The sequence below is a fragment of the Papio anubis genome, unplaced genomic scaffold (assembly GCF_008728515.1).
Source record: "Papio anubis isolate 15944 unplaced genomic scaffold, Panubis1.0 scaffold303, whole genome shotgun sequence".
Classification (NCBI taxonomy): domain Eukaryota; kingdom Metazoa; phylum Chordata; class Mammalia; order Primates; family Cercopithecidae; genus Papio; species Papio anubis.
Genome location: NW_022163139.1, coordinates 90,822 through 111,576, shown reverse-complemented (window position 1 = coordinate 111,576; position 20,755 = coordinate 90,822). Strand labels below are relative to the sequence as shown.

The window sequence follows — 20,755 nt, the reverse complement described above, 5'->3', positions numbered from 1 at the left end:
TTTTTTTTTTTTTTTTGAGACGGGGTCTCGCTCTGTCCCCCAGGCTGGAGTGCAGTGGCCGGATCTCAGCTCACTGCAAGCTCCGCCTCCCGGGTTCACGCCATTCTCCTGCCTCAGCCTCCCGAGTAGCTGGGACTACCGGCGCCCGCCACCTCGCCTGGCTAGTTTTTTGTATTTTTTAGTAGAGACGGGGTTTCACCGTGTTAGCCAGGATGGTCTCGATCTCCTGACCTCGTGATCCGCCCGTCTCGGCCTCCCAAAGTGCTGGGATTACAGGCTTGAGCCAGCGCACCCGGCCTGAAATTTTCATAACATAGAGCGAGATGTGACAATTTTGTTGAACACTTTATTCATTTTTCTTTCCCCTTGTAATTTATGTGAATTATGTTTTCAGAATGAAACAGTTCAAACGTCACTGTACGAGGCTCACTTAGTGACAGTTATCTGTCTTATTCCCAGAGAAATAAAAGATTATCACATGGTATCACGGCTAAGAAGCCAGCCTGCAAGGAAGGACTTTCCTAGGTCCCTGATGCTCCTTCCAACTGTGATGTAGAAGATCATCACACAGTTAAATGACGTCATAGGCTGCAATTTCTAGGGCTGTCATGTTATTACTGTTTCCTCCCCAAATAAGGAAACTGTAAAATATATACTGAACAGTTATCCACTTGCTTCTAGCAATAACTCATTCTGAAGCTGTTTGATTTCTGAATATGAATTGATTAGGTTAACCAAGTAACCTGCGGATGTTCAGTAGTACCTTGTTGATGGTGATTTTCTATAAAAGTAAGCTACTGTGATTTCTTTTTTTTTTTTTTTGAGACGGAGTCTCGCTCTGTCGCTCAGGCTGGAGTGCAGTGGCCAGATCTCAGCTCACTGCAAGCTCCGCCTCCCGGGTTCACGCCATTCTCCTGCCTCAGCCTCCCGAGTAGCTGGGACTACAGGCGCCCACAACCGCGCCCGGCTAATTTTTTGTATTTTTAGTAGAGACGGGGTTTCACCGTGGTCTCGATCTCCTGACCTTGTGATCCGCCCGCCTCGGCCTCCCAAAGTGCTGGGATTACAGGCGTGAGCCACCGCGCCCGGCTACTGTGATTTCTATGTCAGCTTCTCCAGAGGAGGTGGGTATAGTTCTCTAAATACTTAGAGGAGGCATCATCCAAGCCAACTAACAACAACCACGTGTGTGGGTTATAGAGTTGTTCAAGGTTAATTCCAATGACTCACAAAATGGTAAGCATACGTTTGGTTGTTTCCCTCAGGATACTGTAGTTGCTCTCCAAGCTCTTGCCAAATATGCCACTACCGCCTACACGCCATCTGAGGAGATCAACCTGGTTGTAAAATCCACTGAGAATTTCCAGCATACATTCAACATACAGTCAGCCAACAGATTGGTATTTCAGCAGAAGACTCTGCCCAATGTCCCTGGAATGTACACGCTGGAGGCCTCAGGCCAGGGCTGTGTCTATGTACAGGTAAGTAGAGATCCATGAGAATGAATGTACATTGGGAAGGAGAGTCTGAGGGCATCTTCCCCTTAGGCCTTCTCTCTCGCTCTCTGTTTCTCACTTGTAAGAAAAGTAGTTTGAACTGTACAATCTTTAAAGCTCTTTCCAACTCTGATTTGGCTATTTCTTCCTACCAGACGGTGTTGAGATACAATATTCTCCCTCTTAAAAATATGAAGACCTTTAGTCTTAGCGTGGAAATGGGAAAAGCTAGATGTGAGCAACTGACTTCACCTCGATCCTTGACTCTCGCTATTCACACCAGGTGAGGAAAGCTGGGGTGCTGGTGGCCGGCAGAGCACCTGGTCTGTGGAGCTGAGGTGGGACACGTGTGTGTGTGTGCATGTGTGTGTGTGTGTGTGTATGTGTGTTGGGGATGCAGAGTGCACTGAAGTAATAGGCTCACATGTGTTTTCTTCTTCCTGCTCTCAGTTATGTGGGGAGCCGTAGCTCTTCCAATATGGTGATTGTGGAAGTGAAGATGCTATCTGGGTTCAGTCCCAGGGAGGGCACCAGTCAGTTAGTAAGTTACTTCTGTTTTCTTCATTTATCTAGCTGTGAGGGGACCTGACAGTATAATCAAAAAAACTGGTAAAATGGGCATCATGGCATGTGTGTGTATATATACACACACACATATATACATGGCATGTATATACATATATATATATGTATGTATATGTATGTACATTTGTAAGAAAAGTAGTTTTCATATATATATGGCATCCATATACACGGTGTGTGTATATATACATATGTAGATATATGTACATGTATATATGTGCATATATGTACATGTGTGTGTATATATGTATATATGTATATATACACATACATACAAACTCATGATTGGATTATTTAAATGGGCTGCAAGGTTGTAGCAGACATATGACACGCAACTCGTAATAGTCTCAGTTCCCTTTTCCTACCTTTTCCACAGTATATATTGTTTCCTTGATCATGGCAGAGCTTTGGAAGACTACCCTAGGGGATAGGGAAGGCTCTGGCTCTTAGTCTCTGTTTTTCTCCCTCTCTTATGCAGCTTCTCCAGCAACCCCTGGTGAAGAAGGTTGAATTTGGAACTGACACACTTAATATTTACTTGGATGAGGTAGGTATTCAGGAACTAGATCAAAGAACTGGATTGCTTATGGATCTTCATGACTTCTCTTCTAATCTGTATATATGGGTGTCACACACATGGGGATGAGGGGCCTGGGAGCGAGTCCACACCATGCCATGAGTTCTGCCTCCATGCTGGTATATCATAAAACACCCCGTTGTGCCTCTAGAGAAGCCCTGTCCAACAGACCTATAATGTGAGCCATTTACATTGTTTAAAGAGTTCTGGTAGCCACATTTAAAAAGTAGAGGAACAGATGAAATTAAATTTAATGGTATATTTTATGCAAGCCTATATACCCTAAATATTTCCATTTTACTATACAATTAATATACAGAAATATTAATGAGATATCTACATTCTTTTTTTTTTTTTCTGTACCACACCTTTACAGCACTGTCAGCGCGTCTCAATTCTGTCTGGCCTCATTTCAAGCGCTCAATAGCCACAAGTGACATTGCAACTCTAGAGTATGCTATAGTAGTTAATAGCAGAAGCTCTGAAGCCAGACTGCCTGGGCTGCAATCTTGGTTCTGGCACTGGCTGTGTAACTGGACAAATTGTTGAAAGTTAGCTGTAAAATGTGTGTGGGTAGGGGTCAAAATAGTTATCTCTTAGAGTTCTAGAAAAAACTAAATTATTTAAGACATGTAAAAATATCTAGGACTGTACCTGGTACAGAGTAAGCCCTCATTACTCTATAGCCATTTGTATCATTTTAACATAATGTTAATATTACTTAATATTAATCAGACATCGTATATAACCTTTCATTTTAATAAAGCAAGAAGTTCTCAAGGACTAACAACGTTCTAAAAATTGTTAACAATGCTCCTTTTCATGATATTCCACTCCACACAAGGAACAAAGTTATCCTTATTGTATATAACCAATAGACAGGAATATCCCAAATCAAAAGATGCTGTTGTTAGTAACATCCATTTCCGACCCCCTGCCCAGCCACCAACCCGATCATCTAACTGTGTTTCCTATCTTCCCGGGAACCAGGGTTTTGTTCACGTTGTGTGAGCCGTGTATAGCTTCTTTTGACATAGCTCGGGTTAGCTTATCAGGCACTACCCTGTAATCATGATGTTGCGGTTTAAAACTTTGCCAAGTCTCTGATACTTTCACACATAACTTATTCAAGTCTTACAGCAACCGACTGAGACTTGGAGAGAGAGTGGCTTGTCCGAGTCATCCCATCTGTCCGTGTCTAGGGTGGGAGCAGAACCTGGGGAGTCTGATTTCTATGACACCATGTCCGAGACGGTGATGAACTGCTTGCTCCTCAGTGTGTCCTGCCAAATCTGCCAGTTGGCTTCTAATCTGAAGCATCAGGTCTAATGGTCTAAAAGCCAGTGCTAATGATGGTATCTGTGGTTATTTCCTCTTTTCTGTGTATCTTCTCCCTTGTGGTCTTGATCAATTTCACCAGAGGATGACCTTATTCACATATATAGTCTTCCTTATTCTTTAATGAACTTGTACTATAAATGTCCCTCAAGGTACATGCCATCCCTGTCCCACAATCTCAGACAAGTAGCGTTTTCATTGTCATTCACTTATATTTCTTAATTTGTTGGGAAACACATGAAAGTTTTAAAGCCATCCTTTTGTTCCTGATGTCTAATTTTGTTGCATTATGGTCTGAGAACAGAGTCTTCATGATCCTGATTGCCTGGAATGTGCTGAAGTTTCTTCCATGACCTAATCCGTGATCTGTTTTTGCAAGTGTTCAGTGTGCACTCCAAAAGAACATCTATTTTTTTTCTCTTGGGCCTGGATTCTGATCTAGAAGTCTGAGATCATTATTTCTGTTGTTCATGTGTTTGATAACTCTGCTTATTTTTCTGCTTGATTTAACAGTTTCTGAAAAGCATATGTTAAAATATCCAATTATGATGGAGTTTGTTTCTTTGTTTGTTTAGTATTTTTTGGATAGAGACAGGGTTTCACCATGTTGGCCAGGCTGGTCTTGAACTCCTGACCTCAAGTGATCTGGCCACCTAGGCCTCCCAAAGTGCTGGAGTTATAGGTGTGAGCCACTGCCCCCGGCCTCTAATTGTGATATTTGATTTATCCGTTTATCCATACATTTTTGGCTGTCGTTTCCTGATATATTTGAGACTATATAATTAGATATATATATTATGAACATATCTTCTTAAATTTTCCTTATATTAGTACATACTATCTTTTCCCCATTACTATATATGTGTATATATTTATATCAAATACTTTTGCCTTAGATTCCTACACCACACATGCACACACACACATTTTTTTCCTTGCCTTAGTTGCCATTTAGTCAGATATTAAAACTGCTACTAGCCAGCTTTCTTTTTTTTTTTCTTTTTCTTTTTTTTTTTTTTTGAGATGGAGTCTCGCTTTGTCGCCCAGGCTGGAGTGCAGTGGTGCGATCTCGGCTCACTGCAACCTCCGCCTCCCGGGTTCAAGCAACTCTCCTGCCTCAGCCTCCCGAGTAAATGGGATTACAGGCACCTGCCACCACGCCCAGCTAATTTTTGTATTTTTAGTAGAGACGGGGTTTCACCATGTTGGTCAGGCTGGTCTCGAACCCCTGACCTCGTGATCCACCCACCTCGGCCTCCCAAAGTGCTGGGATTACAGGCGTGAGCCACCGCCCCCGGCCCTACCCCAGCTTTCTTTTGGTTCATGTTAGTCATTGGCTTTAATTCGTTATGGTGACCAAATGATAGAAAAGAACAGTGGTTCTAAAAGTTCTTTGTTTCAGGATCCCCTTACACTCTTAATTTACTGAGGGCCTCAAACAACTTTCAGTGGAGTGGGTTTTAACTATTGGTCTTTATCATGTTAGAAATTAAAACTGAGATAATCTTAAAATATTTATTAATTAATTTAAAAACAGTAATAAACTCACTACATCTTAATATAAATAACATTTTTATGAAAATAACTATTTTCTGTCCAGGCATGATGGCTCATGCCTGTAATTCCAGCACTTTGGGAGGCTGAGGAGGGCAGATCACAAGATCAGGAGTTTGAGACCAGCCTGGTCAATATGGTGAAACGCCGTCTCTACTAAAAATACAAAAATTAGCTGGGTGTGGTGGCGCACGCCGGTAGTCCCAGCTACTTGAGAGGCTGAGGCAGAAGAATCGCTTGTACCCAGGAGGCAGAGGTTGTGGCGAGCCGAGATCGTGCCACTATACTCTAGCCTGGGCAACAGAGTGAGACTCCATCTCAAAAAAAGAAAAGAAAAAGAAAAAGAAAATAACTATTTTCCAAAACAAAAAAATAAGAATAGTGACATTGTTTTGCATTTTTGCTTTAATATCTGGCTTAATCAAAGAGAATGAAATTTTATATTTATTCCTACGTTCAAACCATTGCAATATTACACATAAAGTAGCCTCTGATAACTCTACTGTATACTTGTTTATTTTTTAGTTTTTTAAATCTCTTTCCCCAGAAGGAAACAATCTCCTGTATATTTGTAAGAGAATGAGAGTGGAAAAAAAAAGTCTTAATATCATTCTAAAAATAATTCTGACCTCTCAGATACTCTGATGCAATCTCAGGGATCCCTGGAGTAGGGGAGGTCTCTTGACCACACTTTGAGAGGCACTATACCTGAAGAACTTTGGAAATCCCTTCCAATTAGGCGTTAATAGCTCTATACCTAAATTTATAATTTTTTTTTTTTTTTTTTTTGAGACAGGGTCTCACTCTGTTGCCCAGGCTGGACTTCAGTGGCCCAATCTTGGCTCACTATAATCTCCACCCCTGGGCTTAAGTGATCCTCCCACCTCAGCCTCCCAAATAGCTGGGATTTATTTTCTTGTTATAGTAAAGTAACTTATACAATTGCCTTAGATTCTCCATTTGCTAATTTATTCAACAAATATTTACTGAGCAACCAACATATGCCAGTCACTTTTCTAAGTGATGGAGACGTGGCAATGAAAACAATAGATATGATACCTGGCCTAAGAGTGCTGATATTCTAGTGGAGAGACAACAATATTCAAGTTCTTTAAAATTACATGTATATGTGTATACGCGCACTTTTTTTTTTTCGGTAGTAATAAGTGTTATGCAGCATAAGGGGATAAAGAGTGCTGGTGAGGCAGGCCAGGGATGTGACTATTTTTAAATAAGGTGTTCAAGGAAAGCCCCTTTGAGGAGGTATCATTTGCTCAGGGACCAGATTGAAGAAAGCAAACCAGTAAGGGGCGTAGAACTGTTGGAGTAAAATGCAAGCCTCTGCTTTCTTTGGCCACTTTGACTAATTTAGTGGAGAAACCATGGGTCAGCGTAGACCATGAACAAAGGGAACCAGTTCACAAGAGGGCCAGAGAGCTGTAAGATCCTAAGAAGAAAGAGCCAGGAAGTCAGCAGGAGGCAATGTCTTAGGGCAGACTGTCATAGGGCAGAGGTAGGTAGAGAGTTTCAGAATGTTTGTTTGTTTGTTTGTTTGTTTTGAGATGCAGTGCCGCTTTATCACCCAGGCTGGAGTGCAGTGGTGCCATCTCGACTCACTGCAACATCCGCCTCCCAGGTTCAAGCGATTCTCCTGCCTTAGCCTCCTGAGTAGCTGGGATTACAGGTGCCAGCCACCATGCTCGGCTAATTTTTGTATTTTTAGTAGAGATGGGGTTTTACCATGTTCGCCAGACTGGTCTGGAACTCCTGACCTCTGGTGATTCACCCACCTCGGCCTCCCAAAGTGCGGGGATTAGAGGCGTGAGCCACCGTTCCTGGTGGGGTTTCAGAAAATCTACATGAAGACAGCAAGGGTCTTTTAACTCCACGTTGCATAGAGTGTAATTTTCATTTTAGTTCTAAGGTATTGTTTCATCTGTCTTCCCCACAGCTCAGTAAGAACACTCAGACTTATACCTTCACCATCAGCCAAAGTGTGCTGGTCACCAACTTGAAACCAGCAACCATCAAGGTCTATGACTACTACCTGCCAGGTGAGAGGGCTGGGCTGAAATGAGAGCTGAGATCTTACCTGCATCTCCCAACCTACTTCTGCCTCATTCTTCATGGCTTCTCTCTTAATTTTACAAATACTCCTTCCCAAGCCAAGTAGCACGTAATTAAATTATCTAATCTCCTAAAATATTTTAATTCAGTTGTGTGCCATTTTTAAGTTGCGTACACTAGAGACATTTGATATGATGTGGTCCTTAGACCAAGAAGAGAACAATGTGAACCATCGTTCTCAAAGGGCCATTTCCATTATTTTTGCTATGATTAATAATTTGTCACAATGTACAAATATTAGTGATTGAAACTTTCTTGTAATTCTGAATATCATAACCTGTAGAGATTCTCTGGAAAGGGCTAAAGCAGTAGCTTTTATGAAGCATTTTCCCTCTGAATATAGGAGATCCTCAAAGTAATTATATGTCTTATTTCATTTTACAGATGAACAGGCAACAATTCAGTATTCTGATCCCTGTGAATGAGGTAAGTCCAGCGGAGAAATGGGTGGAGTTATGGGTTAGGTGGCAGAAGTGAAGAGGAGCCTCTTTCAAGTTACTGTTATTGTCTTTTTTTGAGATAGAGTCTCACTGTGTTGCCCACGCTGGAGTGCAGTGGCGGAGGTTGAGTGGCTCACCTCCCAGGTTCAAGCGATTCTCCTGCCTCAGCCTCCCGAGTTGCGGAATTATAGGTGCCCACCATCATGCCTGGCTAATTTTCGTATTTTTAGTAGAGACAGGGTTTCACCATGTTGACTAGGCTGGTCTTGAACTCCTGACTTCAGGTGATCTGCCTGCCTCGGCCTCCCAAAGTACTGGGATTACAGGCATGAGCCACCACACTCAGCCCTGTTATTGTCTTTTGGAGGCTTATTTTTGATAGAAAGTGAGCTTTCCTTTTTTGTCTTAAACCTTTTTTTTTTTTTTTTTTGAAAGAGGGTCTGGCTCTGCTGCTCAGGCTGGAGTGCAGTGGCGTGATCTCAGCTCACTGCAGCCTCTGCCTCCCAAGTTCAAGCGATTCTTGTGCCTCAGCCTCCTGAGTAGCTGGGATTACAGGCATGTGCCATCACGCCCAGCTAATTTTTTTGTATTTTTAATAGAGATGGGGTTTTGCCATGTTGGCCAGGCTGGTCTCAAACTCCTGGCCTCAGGTGATCTGCCTACTTCAGCCTCCCAAAGTGCTGGGATTACAGGTGTGAGCCACTGTGCCCAGCCTGTCCTAAACTCTTGAAAATAGTTTATGTCAGAAAAAGCTAATCTTGGTATTAAAACAATACTTTTTCTGTCAGATTGAAAATAGATGGACTTTTCCTAATATTTTTACATAATACATCTTTGTTATATGAAAATACTAAGATGAAAGTAAAGGTTACCTGATTCTACTCCTGTGAGATAACACTATTAATAATCCAATTGTGCATTTGTGAGTTATTTTGTATATAGAGGTCAAGTATCCTCTATATATGTACTGAGCTTCTGAGTATCACAATGTCTTTTATTTTTTGTTTGTTTGATTGTTTGCTTTTCAGGACAGAAGCTGGAAAGAGACTCAATTAGTCCTCTATGTCATTACTGGAGGGTGGAACATTCTTCTGTCGCTTGAAGCAGAACTCCTTCAATCAAATAATTTAATTTCTCTGACTAGTAAATGGGTAACAGATGAATATGTCTGAACCTCAGCTGTAATACTTTCTAGTACCTTTGCAAGGAGATGGGATAGGAACAAGCACTCAGAGGAGGCACTGTATGGGCAAGGTCACAGGGGGAAGAAAGGTGGTTTAGCTGTTTTGTGTAGCCATTTAGGGGGCTCTCCAGAGAGGAGACAGTGGTGGAGGGTGAACTAGAGAAGACAAGAATGTCTTCCTAGGCTGGGCACAGTGGCTTATGCCTGTAATCCCAGCACTTTGGGAGTGTGAGGTGGGTAGATCACTTGAGGTTGGGAGTTCAAGATCAGCCTGGCCAACATGGTGAAACCCATGTCTACTAACAATACAAAAATTAGCCAGGTGTGGTGGCACGGGCCTGTAATCCCAGCCCCTTGGGAGTCTGAGGCAGGAGAATCGCCTCAGCACTGGAGGTGGAGGTTGCAGTGAGCTGAGATTGTGCCACTGCACTCCAGCCCGGACAATGAAGCAAGACCCTGTCTCAAATAATAATAATAATAATAATAATAATAATAGTAATAATAATAATAATGTTTTTCTAGAGTTTAAATCTAAAGGAAAATGTGATTTAGGGCTTTGGGAATTGGCTAAAAAAATAAAAATGGAAAAGAAAATCTGTGCATTTAGTTCTATACATATTTCTTTGGAAACCAAAAGTTCTTTTAAAGATGATGATCGTCCTTTCCCCCAAAACTCACAATTTGGCTTCTTCCTTAAACCTTTTAACCCAGACTTCTCTTTTTTTTTTTTTTTTTTTTTGAGACGGAGTCTCGCTCTGTCACCCAGGCTGGAGTGCAGTGGCCGGATCTCAGCTCACTGCAAGCTCCCCCTCCTGGGTTCACGCCATTCTCCTGCCTCAGCCTCCCGAGTAGCTGGGACTACAGGCGCCCGCCACCTCGCCCGGCTAGTTTTTTGTATTTTTTAGTAGAGATGGGGTTTCACCGTGTTAGCCAGGATGGTCTCGATCTCCTGACCTCGTGATCCACCCATCTCGGCCTCCCAAATGCTGGGATTACAGGCTTGAGCCACCGCGCCCGGCCTTAACCCAGACTTCTCAATGAATCATTTTAAAGATGTGAGGACAGGTTAGAATAGAGAATTTTAATTATAAGGCTGCGCTCACCCAGCCCACTACTGCGGGGCAAACAGTGATTGATGACAAGAAAAGTGGCTGGCCAGAATGCGCTCTCCATCTCTCTCGGTTTCTCTTCTGCATGATTCTCCCAGCCTTTCCCCACGTGGGCTATCTATCACTGTGCAAGCACTTCCTCGGAGCAATGCTTTTGTTTTGGAAACAGGTTTGGAGGCAAAGGGATAAGGGAAGTAAGATGAATGATGTTTAACAGAAAAGATTCTCTAGGCAATTACACCCTTTTATCCTGGGTCTCCACTGGATCAATTACACTCCCGTTGATTGTAAATTCTGACTGAAAAGTCAGGGAAAATAAGCACATTCTACAAAAACAAAAAAATGACAGATGGGACCTACTTAAACTAAAGAGCTCCTGCACAGCAAAAGAAACTATCAACAGAGTAAACAGCCTAAAGAATAGGAGAAAATATTAACAAACTGTGCCTCCAACAAAGAACTAATACCAGAATCTATAAGGAACTTAAATCAGCAAGAAAAAAACAAATAATTCCATCAAAACGTGGGCAAAGGGCATGAGCGGACACTTCTCAAAAGAAGAGTACAAGTGGCCAATAAACATATGAAAAAATGCTCAACATCACTAATCATCAGAGAAATGCAAATCAAAACCACAATGAGATACCATCTACACTAGTTAGAATGGCTATTATTAAAGTCAGAAAATAATGGATGTTGGTGAGGTAGCAGAGAAAAGGGAACTCAACACACTGTTGGTGGGAATGTAAATTAGTTCAGCCACTGTGGAAAGCAGTTTGGTGTTTTCTCAAAGAATTAAAAATAGAATTACCATTCAACCCAGCAGTCTCACTACTGGGTATATACACAAAGGGAAATAAATCTTTCTACCAAAAGGACAAATGCACCTGTACATTTTTCGCAGCACTATCCACAATAGCAAAGACATGGAATCAGCCTAGATGTTCATCAATGGTAGATTAGATAAAGAAAATGTGGTCCATATATTCCATGGAATACTATGTAGTCATAAAAAAGAATGCAATCGGCCCAGTGCGGTGCCTCATACCTGTAAACCCAGCACTTTGGAGGCCGAGGTGGGTGGATCACCTGAGGTCAGGAGTTTGAGACCAACCTGGCCAACATGGCAAAACCCCATCTCTACTAAAAATACAAAAACCTAGCTGGGCGTGGTGGCAGGTGCCTATAATCCCAGCTACTCGGGAGGCTGAGGCAGGAGAATTGCTTGAACCCAGGAGGTGGAGGTTGCAGTGAGCCAAGATCGCGCCATTGCACTTCAGCCTGGACAACAAGAGCAAAACTGTGTATCTAAATAAATAAATAAATAGAATGAAATCATGTCCTTTGCAGCAGCATGGATGCAGCTGGAGACCATTATCCTAAGTGAATTAATGCAGAAACAGAAAACCAAATACTGCATGTTCTCACTTTAAGTGGGAGCTAAACATCTTGTACACATGGACACAAAGATAGGAACAATAAGCACTGGAGATTCCAAAAGGGAGGAGGAAGGAAAGAGGGCAAGCGTTGAAACCTACTTTCAGGTACTATGTTCACTATTTGGGCAATGGGATCAGTAGCTCAAACCTCAGCATCACAAAATATACCCATGTAACAAAACCTGCATATTTACGCCCTGAATCTAAACCTGCATATGTACCTCGTGAATTTAAAATTAAAAAGACCAGACGTGGTGGCTCACTCTTGTAATTCCAGCACTCTGGTAGGCCAAGGTGAGCGGATCACTTGAGCTCTGAGTTGGAAATCAACCTAGGCAACATAGCAAAACTCCGCCTCTACCAAAAATACAAAAATTAGCCAGGCATGGTGGCGTGTTCCTGTAGTCCCAGCTACTCTGGAGGCTGAGGTGGGAGAATCGCTTGAACCTGGGAGGAGGAGGTTGTAGTGAGCCGAGTTTGCACCACTGCACTCCAACCTGGGTGACAAAGTGAGACCTTGTCTCAAAAATAAATAAATAAACAAATAAATAAATAGATGTGTGTACTGAAGAGAATATTTCCCCAAGCCCAGAGTCACAGTTGCATTAATTGTTCTGTCCTTTTCTCTTCCATCCTTGTGTCTGTCCTGGTCCTTCTAGGAGTTCCTATAGTGAGGGCAGATGGGGGAAGACACGCAAAGGAGGTCATTCCCTGGCTTGCCTCTCGGCTATCAAAGGAAGAGAACAGAGGGAACTCTGAAGAAAAGGTAGTTGCCAGGCGCGGTGGCTCACACCTCTAATCCCAGCACTTCGGGAGGCTGAGGCGGGTGGATCACTAGAGATCAGGAGTTCAAGATCAGCCTGGCTAACGTGGTGAAACCCTGTCTCTACGAAACATCCAAAATTAGCTGGGCCTGGTGGCGCGTGCCTGTAATCCCAGCTACTCAGGAGGCTGAAGCAGGAGAATCGCTTGAACCTGGGAGGCGGAGGTTGCAGTGAGCTGGGATCGCTCCGCTGCACTCCAGCCTGGGCGACAGAGTGAGACCCGGGCTCCCCAAAAAAAAAAAAAAAAAAAGGTAGTCATGAAAGCCCCTTCCACTCACTAAAAGCTCCACCCCATGTACATTTTGGGTCTGCAGCACTTACCAGAGCAGTCCCTCTTTTGGAATAAAAGGAAATGGTGATCCTCAAGACTTAAGAAGTTAAGTGGGCCGGGCGCAGTGGCTCACGCCTGTAATCCCAGCACTTTGGGAGGCTGAGGCTGGCGGATCACGAGGTCAGGAGATCGAGACCATCCTGGCTAACACGGATGTACTAAAAATACAAAAAAAATTAGCCGGGCATGGTGGCGGGCGCCTGTAGTCCCAGCTACTCGGGAGGCTGAGGCAGGAGAATGGTGTGAACCCGGGAGGTGGAGCTTGTATTGAGCGGAGATTGCGCCACTGCACTCCAGCCTGGGCGACAGAGCAAGACTCCGTCTCAAAAAAAAAAAAAAAGTGGGCAGAATACATGTTAAATGATTAGGAAAACTTTTTATTCTTGTATCTTTGGGATTTCAGATGGGATAAAAAGAATATTCTTATGCTTAAATTATCAACTACGCTGAATAAAAGGATGTTAATGAGAACATGTACATTGTCCAACTCATTGAAATATAAACATTTGTGCATATTTGAGAAGGCGATTGTGAGGATTAGGTGGCATTTAGCATTCAAGTGACACTTGGTATTATAGTACTTATAGTAAATGCTGATACATGTCAGGTATTGTACCAGGCCTAGGAATACAAAGATAAATAAAATGAAGTTTCTATCCTCAGGAAACTCACAGCCTAGTGGAGGGAGGAAGGAAACAAACAAGTTAACAGTTATAATACAATGTGACAAAAAAGAATGATAGAAGAAAGCACAAAAAGCTATGGGAGGCCAGGTGCGGTGGCTCACGCCTGTAATCCCAGCACTTTGGGAGGCCGAGGCAGGCAGATCACCTGAGGTCAGGAGTTCGAGACCAGCCTGGCCAACATGGTGAAACCCCGTCTGTAGTAAAAATACAAAAAATTAGCCGAGTGTGGTGGCAGGCGCCTGTAATCCCAGCTAATCGGGAGGCTGAGGCATGAGAATCACTTGAATCTGGGAGGTGGAGGTTGCAGTGAGCAGACATTGCACCACTGCACTCCAGGAGCCTGGACAACAGAGCAAGACTCTGTCTAAAAAAAAAAAAAAAAAAGAGATGAGAGAAAGCACAGTATTTCACCCAAGTAATTCAGTGTACTCATGGATTGTGTGCGTGCATGTGTGGGGCGGGTGGAGGGGGTAGTGTGTCTTCAAAGTTAGACTGGGAAACAGAGATTGGATAATGACTTGCTTTTCAGAAAGATCGTTCTAGCAGTAATGTGAAGAATGGGGTGGAGAAGAAGAAAGCCGAGTCCTTGAAACCATTTAGGAGACCGCTACAGTTATCCAGGTAAAAGCTGGTGAACGGGCAGTGGGAGGGAAAGGAGGGGACGTTCAACAGCTACTTAGCTTAGGAGATAGAATCAGGAATGACTTACTGACATCAAAGACAAAATGTACCAGACAATTACAGAGGTGGTTTTATTCGGGCCATTGCAATCGAAAACATGTTCATTAATTAATAACATCTCAGGGAAAACGAAGGGGACCTGAGGTTTCATAGAGGCAGCGAAACAAAAGAGTCATACATGAATCTTATAAGGAAGGATGGAGATGAGGCTTTCTATGGAATATGTGTGAGCAGGGTGGTTTTTTGCCTTTAGCTGTTTCGTTGGAACACAAAAGGTTGGAGGGTTTTGGAAAACAAAACGATGGGTAAATTTCTTAACTCACCTGTTTTACAGCAGCACAGGGCTCAGGTGGCTCACCAGTGTCGGAGACTAAGTGAATGCAAGACAGGAGAGTAAGGGAAGAGGCTGGGAAGACTGCCAGAATTCTAGACGGTGGATTACAGACAGGAGAAAACCCTTTTCCTCTACCTGGTAGGTTTAGTATCTGGGGCCTGCAAATGAAACTGAGAAAAAGCAGATGAACAGAAAGGTTATTTCACAAGCATGTGAGAACTTCACAGGGAAGAAGTGAAAACAGGAGAAGCAATTAGGAATGGGGGCTTATATGCCATTTTAACAAAGGACAAGTTGTGGATACATAACAAGACAAAAGAAGCGGGATTTGGGCATCTAGGGGCAGTAAATTATGGGAAGGTAAATACATGGGAGGCACTAACGGAAGATAATGGCTATTTTAGTAAGATTTGTTTATGCAGATTCAAGTTGGTGCTGACTTTCTGTCTCTTGTGATATGAGTTATTCTCCTCTTGATATGGGAGAGGGGAAGAGAGACACTTTCCTTCGTAAGGGGAATTTTATACTCTGCTTTTAAGTGTTTCTTAAATGCCTTCCAGCTCAAAATCTGGCACAGTTTGGACTGGCATATTCTGATCCCTTTTAACTGGGTGGATGGTGCCATCCATGCAGGTAAAGAGATACAGAAAGGCAGAAAATAGTGTGTTCAGTTTACTACATTAAGTTTGAGAATGTGTAAGGCCTGATGGTGAAGATGTTGAGACAGTGGGATATAAAGGGTCATGTCAACCACTAAAGAAAGAAATCTGAAGATCAAGATGGGCAGTTAGCAGCAAATAGGTAGTGAGAAGCCAAGGGTGTAGAGGACTAGCTAGGGAACAGGAAATGAGAAGAGGAGAGAAGGAAAGGGAGGGCCAACATTTCAACAGCAAAGGAAGAGAAGGGACTTCAGAACCCAGGATCCCACCAATATTTCTTCCCATAACAATGGCTTCTTGAAGGGTTTCCCTTCTCCTACCTCCCCCTTGAATTCCCCTCTTCATCAAGGATTTGGTAGGAAGTGGAAGGGAACCAGTATCAGAAAAGAAGCCCACGTTTTTTTTTTTTCTTTCTAAGAATCCTACCTTAATAAGCAAACTATGTCACATTTGGAGCACAGAGAACTTTCTATCCTTCTTCCTGTAGCCCTGATTGAAATATTTGTCATATTCCATCCAGACTGTTGCAAAAACCCTGTTGCTGCTCCTTCTATCTCAGAACATTCCTCCACCCCGTGTCTATTATTATACTTCACATATTCTCCATGCACATGGCTGCCTCCATTCAACTAACCCTTATAATTGTGTCAGGTGATGTACTGCTAGCTATTTAAAATCTGGGCCAGGTGCAGTGGCTCCCACCTGTAGTCCCAGCATTTTGGGAGGCTGAGGAAGGAGGATCACTTGAGCCCAGGAGTTCAAGACCAGCCTGGACAACATAGCAAGACCCCATCTCATTCTTTTTAAAAAATAAAATCCTAATCTGATTATGTCATTCATTTGTTTAAAACCCTTCAGGAGCTCTTGGGGGTAAAGCTCTATTGCTCTTCATGGCATACCAGACGTTCATGACTGTTTTCTTCCTGCCCCCTCCCCGCCAGCTCCATGTTCAGCCTTTGACCCTCACACTTCAGGAACACCAAACATTGGGTTCCCAATTTCCACTGAAATCTCCGATAACTTTGAAAGATGCTTTCTATCAAGCTTGAAAAGGCTTTCTCTCTTCTGCTTGGAGGACTTCCGCTAGTCCTTCAAGGAATGGCCCCCAAGGTGTGTTTCCTACTCTGGCAAGGCTTCCTCAAGACCTCTCTGCTCCTACAGCACCTGTGATTCCGGCGGAGGATTTACCAAGCTGGGTTACCGTTTTCCGTTGACCCTCCCATCTCCCCCATCAGAATGTAAGATCTCTGGAAGCTTCGACCCTGGGCTGGGTACTGCCAACTCCCCCCTACCACACCCCATTATCTGTTCTCTTTATCACTGACAAAAAGTACAATTTTATTTGGAGCAGCAACGTGCCCAACTAAAATCGTCACCTTCTCAGAATCGCTTGCAGTTAGATTTGGCCATGTGGCAGAATTCCAGCCTACAAAAAGTAACCGGAAGTCCCTGGAAAATATTTCCTTCTTCTTCTCTCTTTTTTTTTTTTTTTAAGATAGAGTTTCACTCTTGTTGCCCAGGCTGGAGTACAATGGCATAATCTCGGCTCACTGCAACCTTCACCTCCCAGGTTCAAGCGATTCTCCTGCCTCAGCCTCCCAAGTAGCTGGGGCTACAGGTGCCCACCACCACACCCAGCTAATTTTTGTATTTTGAGTAGGGACGGTGTTTCACCATGTTGGCCAGGCTGGTCTCAAACTCCTAACCTAAGGTGATCCACCTGCCTCAGCCTCCTAAAGTGCTGGGATTACAGGCGCTAGCCACCGCGTCCAGCCAGTATTTCCTGCTTTAATAAAATGACAAAGCCTCATAAAGCTTTTGGTCCTTCCACCTCCTTACTGGAGCAAGGACAAGATACCTGGAGGAAGAGTAGTCATTTTGCAACCACACTGGTAAAAACCACACGCTGAAAGCCGGGCATGGTGGCTCACGCCTGTAATCCCAACACTTTGGGAGGCGGAGATGGAAGGATCACTTGAGATCTGGAGTTCAAGACTCACCTGGGCAACATAGCAAAACCCCGTCTCTACAAAAAATAAAAAATTAGCTGGGCATGGTGGTGTGTTTGTGGTCCCAGCTACTCTGGAGGCCGTAGTGGGAGAATCGCTGTGAGCCCGGGAGGCTGCTGCTGCACTCCAGCCTGGGCGACAAAGCCAAACCCCATCACAAACAAACAAACAAACCAAACAAACAAACCCCCAACACCAAAAAGCCATACACTGAAGGTGAGAGGGCAGAGGGACCAGTGGAGCCCAGCTGCTTGAGGACCTCATAGATTCAGCCCGGATGCGTACCCTTGTACATCTTGGATGATCAGTGAGAAAAATTAATGGCTTCCTTTTTTTTTTTCTTTACCTTTTTATTGAAGTATAATAAACAGAAAATCTATATAAGTGTACTTCAATGAATGTTCACAAATCGAAAACACCTGTGTAACCAGCATCCAGAACATTTCCAGCATTCTTCTTTTTTATTTATTTAATATATATATTATATATATAAATTAACATATATAATTAATATATATATATTTTTTATACAGGTTCTCACTCTGCCACTCAGGCTGGAGTGCGGTGTCACAGTCACAGCTCACTGCAGCTTCAACCTCCCAGGATCAAGCGATCCTCCTGTATCACTTTCCTGAGTGGTTGGGACCACAGGCTGGTTCCACCAAGCCTGGCTGATTTTGGTATATTTTGTAGAGATAGGGGTTTTGTCACATTGCCCAGGCTGGTCTTGAACTTCTGGGCTCTAGCCATCCACCTGTCTGAGCCTCCCAAAGTGTTAGGATTATAGGTGTGAGCCACCATGCCCAGCCTCCACCATTCTTGAAGCCCACTCCCCAGTTTTGGTCCAGTCTCCAGGAAAAACCATTATACTGATTTCTAAGAGCATAGATTAGATTTGCCTGTACTTTTTGCCTATAAAAACAGGCATAGGTACAAATTTTTACTTTTATTTCTGGTTTACTTCATGCGACAATATGTTTGTGATATTCATCAATATTGTTGTAATTATAGATTACTCATTCTTTTTTTTTTTTTTTTTGAGACGGAGTCTCGCTCTGTCACCCAGGCTGGAGTGCAGTGGCCAGATCTCAGCTTACTGCAAGCTCCGCCTCCCGGGTTCCCGCCATTCTCCTGCCTCAGCCTCCCGAGTAGCTGGGACCACAGACGCGGCCACCTCGCCCGGCTAATTTTTTTGTGTTTTTAGTAGAGACGGGGTTTCGCAGTGTTAGCCAGGATGGTCTCGATCTCCTGACCTTGTGATCCGCCCGTCTCGGCCTCCCAAAGTGCTGGGATTACAGGCTTGAGCCACCGCGCCCGGCCAGATTACTCATTCTATTGCTACATAGTATTTCATTGTAAGAATGTGCCTCAATTTATTCATCCATTATATGACTGATGGGTTGCTTGAGTGTTGCTACTGTAAAGCAAAATAAATCTCCCCAAAATCACTAGGTCAAAGGGAAAAGTCAAGATGGGCATTGCATGGGGCAAACCTGCCTCTCATTCTATTCCTAAATAAGATACCTACAAAGATTAAAAAAAAAGAAGAAGAAGAAAGAAAGAAAAAAACGAAGGAAGTTATATACCTCCCTCACAATTTGCCCACCAGGAAATTCCTTGTGGAAAAAGGATAGGCAGAACTCAAAGTCATCCGTCTGCTCTCATGAGACAAATGCATTTCTGATTGCTTCCTTTGTCCTGTTGTTTCACTAAACCAGACTAAGGCATAGGTGACTATTCTTGTAAATTGTGCGTTCAGTGAAAGGCTAATCAGAAACTCAAAAAAAATGCAACGTTTGTCTCTTATCTACCTATGACCTGCAAGCCTCTTCTCCACTTGGAGTTGTCCTGCCTTTCCGGACTGAACTAATGTACAACTTACATATATTGATTGATGTCTCATGCCTTCCTGAAATGTATAATTCCAAGCTGTGCCCCAACCACCTTGGGCACGTGTTGTCAGGACCGCCCAAGGCTGTGTCACAGGCATGTCCTTAACCTTAATAAAACTTTCTAAATTGATTGAGACCTGTCTCAGATACCTTTTGGTTTCCATTACTATAAGTAGCACTGCTACGAATATTCTAATACATGCCTTTTCGTGAACATATTATACACCTTTATGTTGGGGACATATCTAGGAGTGTAACTGCTAGATCATAGGGTATATATGATTTTTGCTTTCGTGGATACTACAAAATCATTTCCCAAAGTGTTTGACCAATTTACACTCTCAATAAGAATGTACAAGATAATTCCAGTTATTCCACACCCTTGGCAACACTTTGGTAGATCCTGAGTTGTTTATTTTAGCCATTATGTTAAGCGTGCACTGGTTAACAGAAGACTGATTTTTAATTGTATTTTCCTGGTAAAATAAAGTTGAATACTTTTTTTAAAAGTTTATTGCTCATTTGGATATCCTCTTTTTAAAGAAGCAGTTCTATTAAGATACAATTTACATGCCACGCAATTCTCCCATTTAAAGTGTACAACTCTGGGCTGGGCGCGGTGGCTCACGCCTATAATCCCAGCACTTTGGGAGGCCAAGGAGGGCAGATCACATGAGGTCAGAAGTTTGAGACCAGCCTGGCCAACAGGGTGAAATCCCGCCTCTACTAAGAATACAAAAAATCATCTGGGCGTGGTGGTGTGCGACTGTGAAAATAAAGTGTACAATTCAATGGCTTTTTTTTTTTTTTGAGACAGGGTCTTGCTCTATTACCCAGGCTGGAGTGCAGTGGCGCAATCTCGGCTCACTGCAACCTCCACCTCCCGGGTTCAAGCAATTCTCCTGCCTCAAACTACTAAGTAGCTGGGATTACAGGCATGCATCACCATGCCTAGCTAATTGTTTTGTATTTTTAGTAGAGGCAGGGTCTCACCTTTTTTTCCAGGCTGGCCTCAAACCCTGACCTCAAGTGATCCTCCCACTTTGGCCTCCCAAAGTTCTGGGATTGCAGGCGTGAGCCACCGCGCCTGGCCAATTCAATGGTTTTTAATAAATTCACAGATGTGTGCAATCATTGCCACAATTTTAGAACATTTTCATTGCCTCAAAAAGAAACTCCATACCTTTTCACTATCATCCTTTATCTCCCCACTCCCTGTGCCCAGCCCCTAAGCAACAAATAACTTTCTATCTATGAATTTTCTTATTCTGAACTTTCAAATGAGTGTAATCATATAATATGTGGACTTTTGGTGGGGTGTGGTAGCTTATACCTATAATCCTAGCATTTTGGGTGGCAGAGGTGGGCGGATCGCTTGAGCCCAGGAGTTTGAGACCAGCATGGGCAACACGATGAAACCCTGCCTTTACAAAAAGTGCAAAAATTAGCCAGGCATGGTGGTGGGTACCTGTAGTCCCAGTTACTCAAGAGGCT

General features: G+C 43.2%; 1 protein-coding gene across 4 annotated transcripts; it reads left to right on the top strand.

Annotated features, from left to right (window-relative positions):
* Positions 1 to 187: 187 nt before the first annotated feature.
* On the top strand, positions 188 to 16,834 carry LOC116273003 (alpha-2-macroglobulin-like protein 1). 4 transcript variants are annotated; one of them, XR_004181526.1, is made up of 11 exons: positions 1,027 to 1,124; positions 1,266 to 1,481; positions 1,652 to 1,779; positions 1,947 to 2,037; positions 2,557 to 2,625; positions 7,499 to 7,601; positions 8,059 to 8,100; positions 9,143 to 9,265; positions 12,505 to 12,611; positions 14,216 to 14,307; positions 14,702 to 16,834. XR_004181526.1 is itself a non-coding variant. In XM_031661932.1 (8 exons), the coding sequence occupies exons 2-7, from the start codon at positions 1,437 to 1,439 to the stop codon at positions 8,097 to 8,099; spliced, it is 477 nt and encodes a 158-aa protein (XP_031517792.1). In that variant the 5' UTR covers positions 188 to 789; positions 1,266 to 1,436; the 3' UTR covers position 8,100; positions 9,143 to 9,277. The 4 variants fall into 4 exon arrangements, 3 of the variants coding, with proteins under 3 accessions (XP_031517792.1, XP_031517791.1, XP_031517789.1); XM_031661932.1 differs by lacking the exons at positions 1,027 to 1,124; positions 12,505 to 12,611; positions 14,216 to 14,307; positions 14,702 to 16,834 and adding an exon at positions 188 to 789 and having other exon boundaries at positions 9,143 to 9,277; XM_031661929.1 differs by lacking the exons at positions 12,505 to 12,611; positions 14,216 to 14,307; positions 14,702 to 16,834 and having other exon boundaries at positions 9,143 to 9,277.
* Positions 16,835 to 20,755: the final 3,921 nt, after the last annotated feature.

What these genes read in the sequence shown, in the direction of transcription:
- LOC116273003 (XM_031661929.1), top strand. Translation starts at nt 1,104, where the DNA reads ATGTCAGCTTCTCCAGAGGAG. An exon ending in AGGGCTGTGTCTATGTACAG is followed by an intron (nt 1,482 to 1,651) that starts GTAAGTAGAGAT and finishes TCTTCCTACCAG; the next exon opens with ACGGTGTTGAGATACAATAT. An exon ending in TTAATATTTACTTGGATGAG is followed by an intron (nt 2,626 to 7,498) that starts GTAGGTATTCAG and finishes TCTTCCCCACAG; the next exon opens with CTCAGTAAGAACACTCAGAC.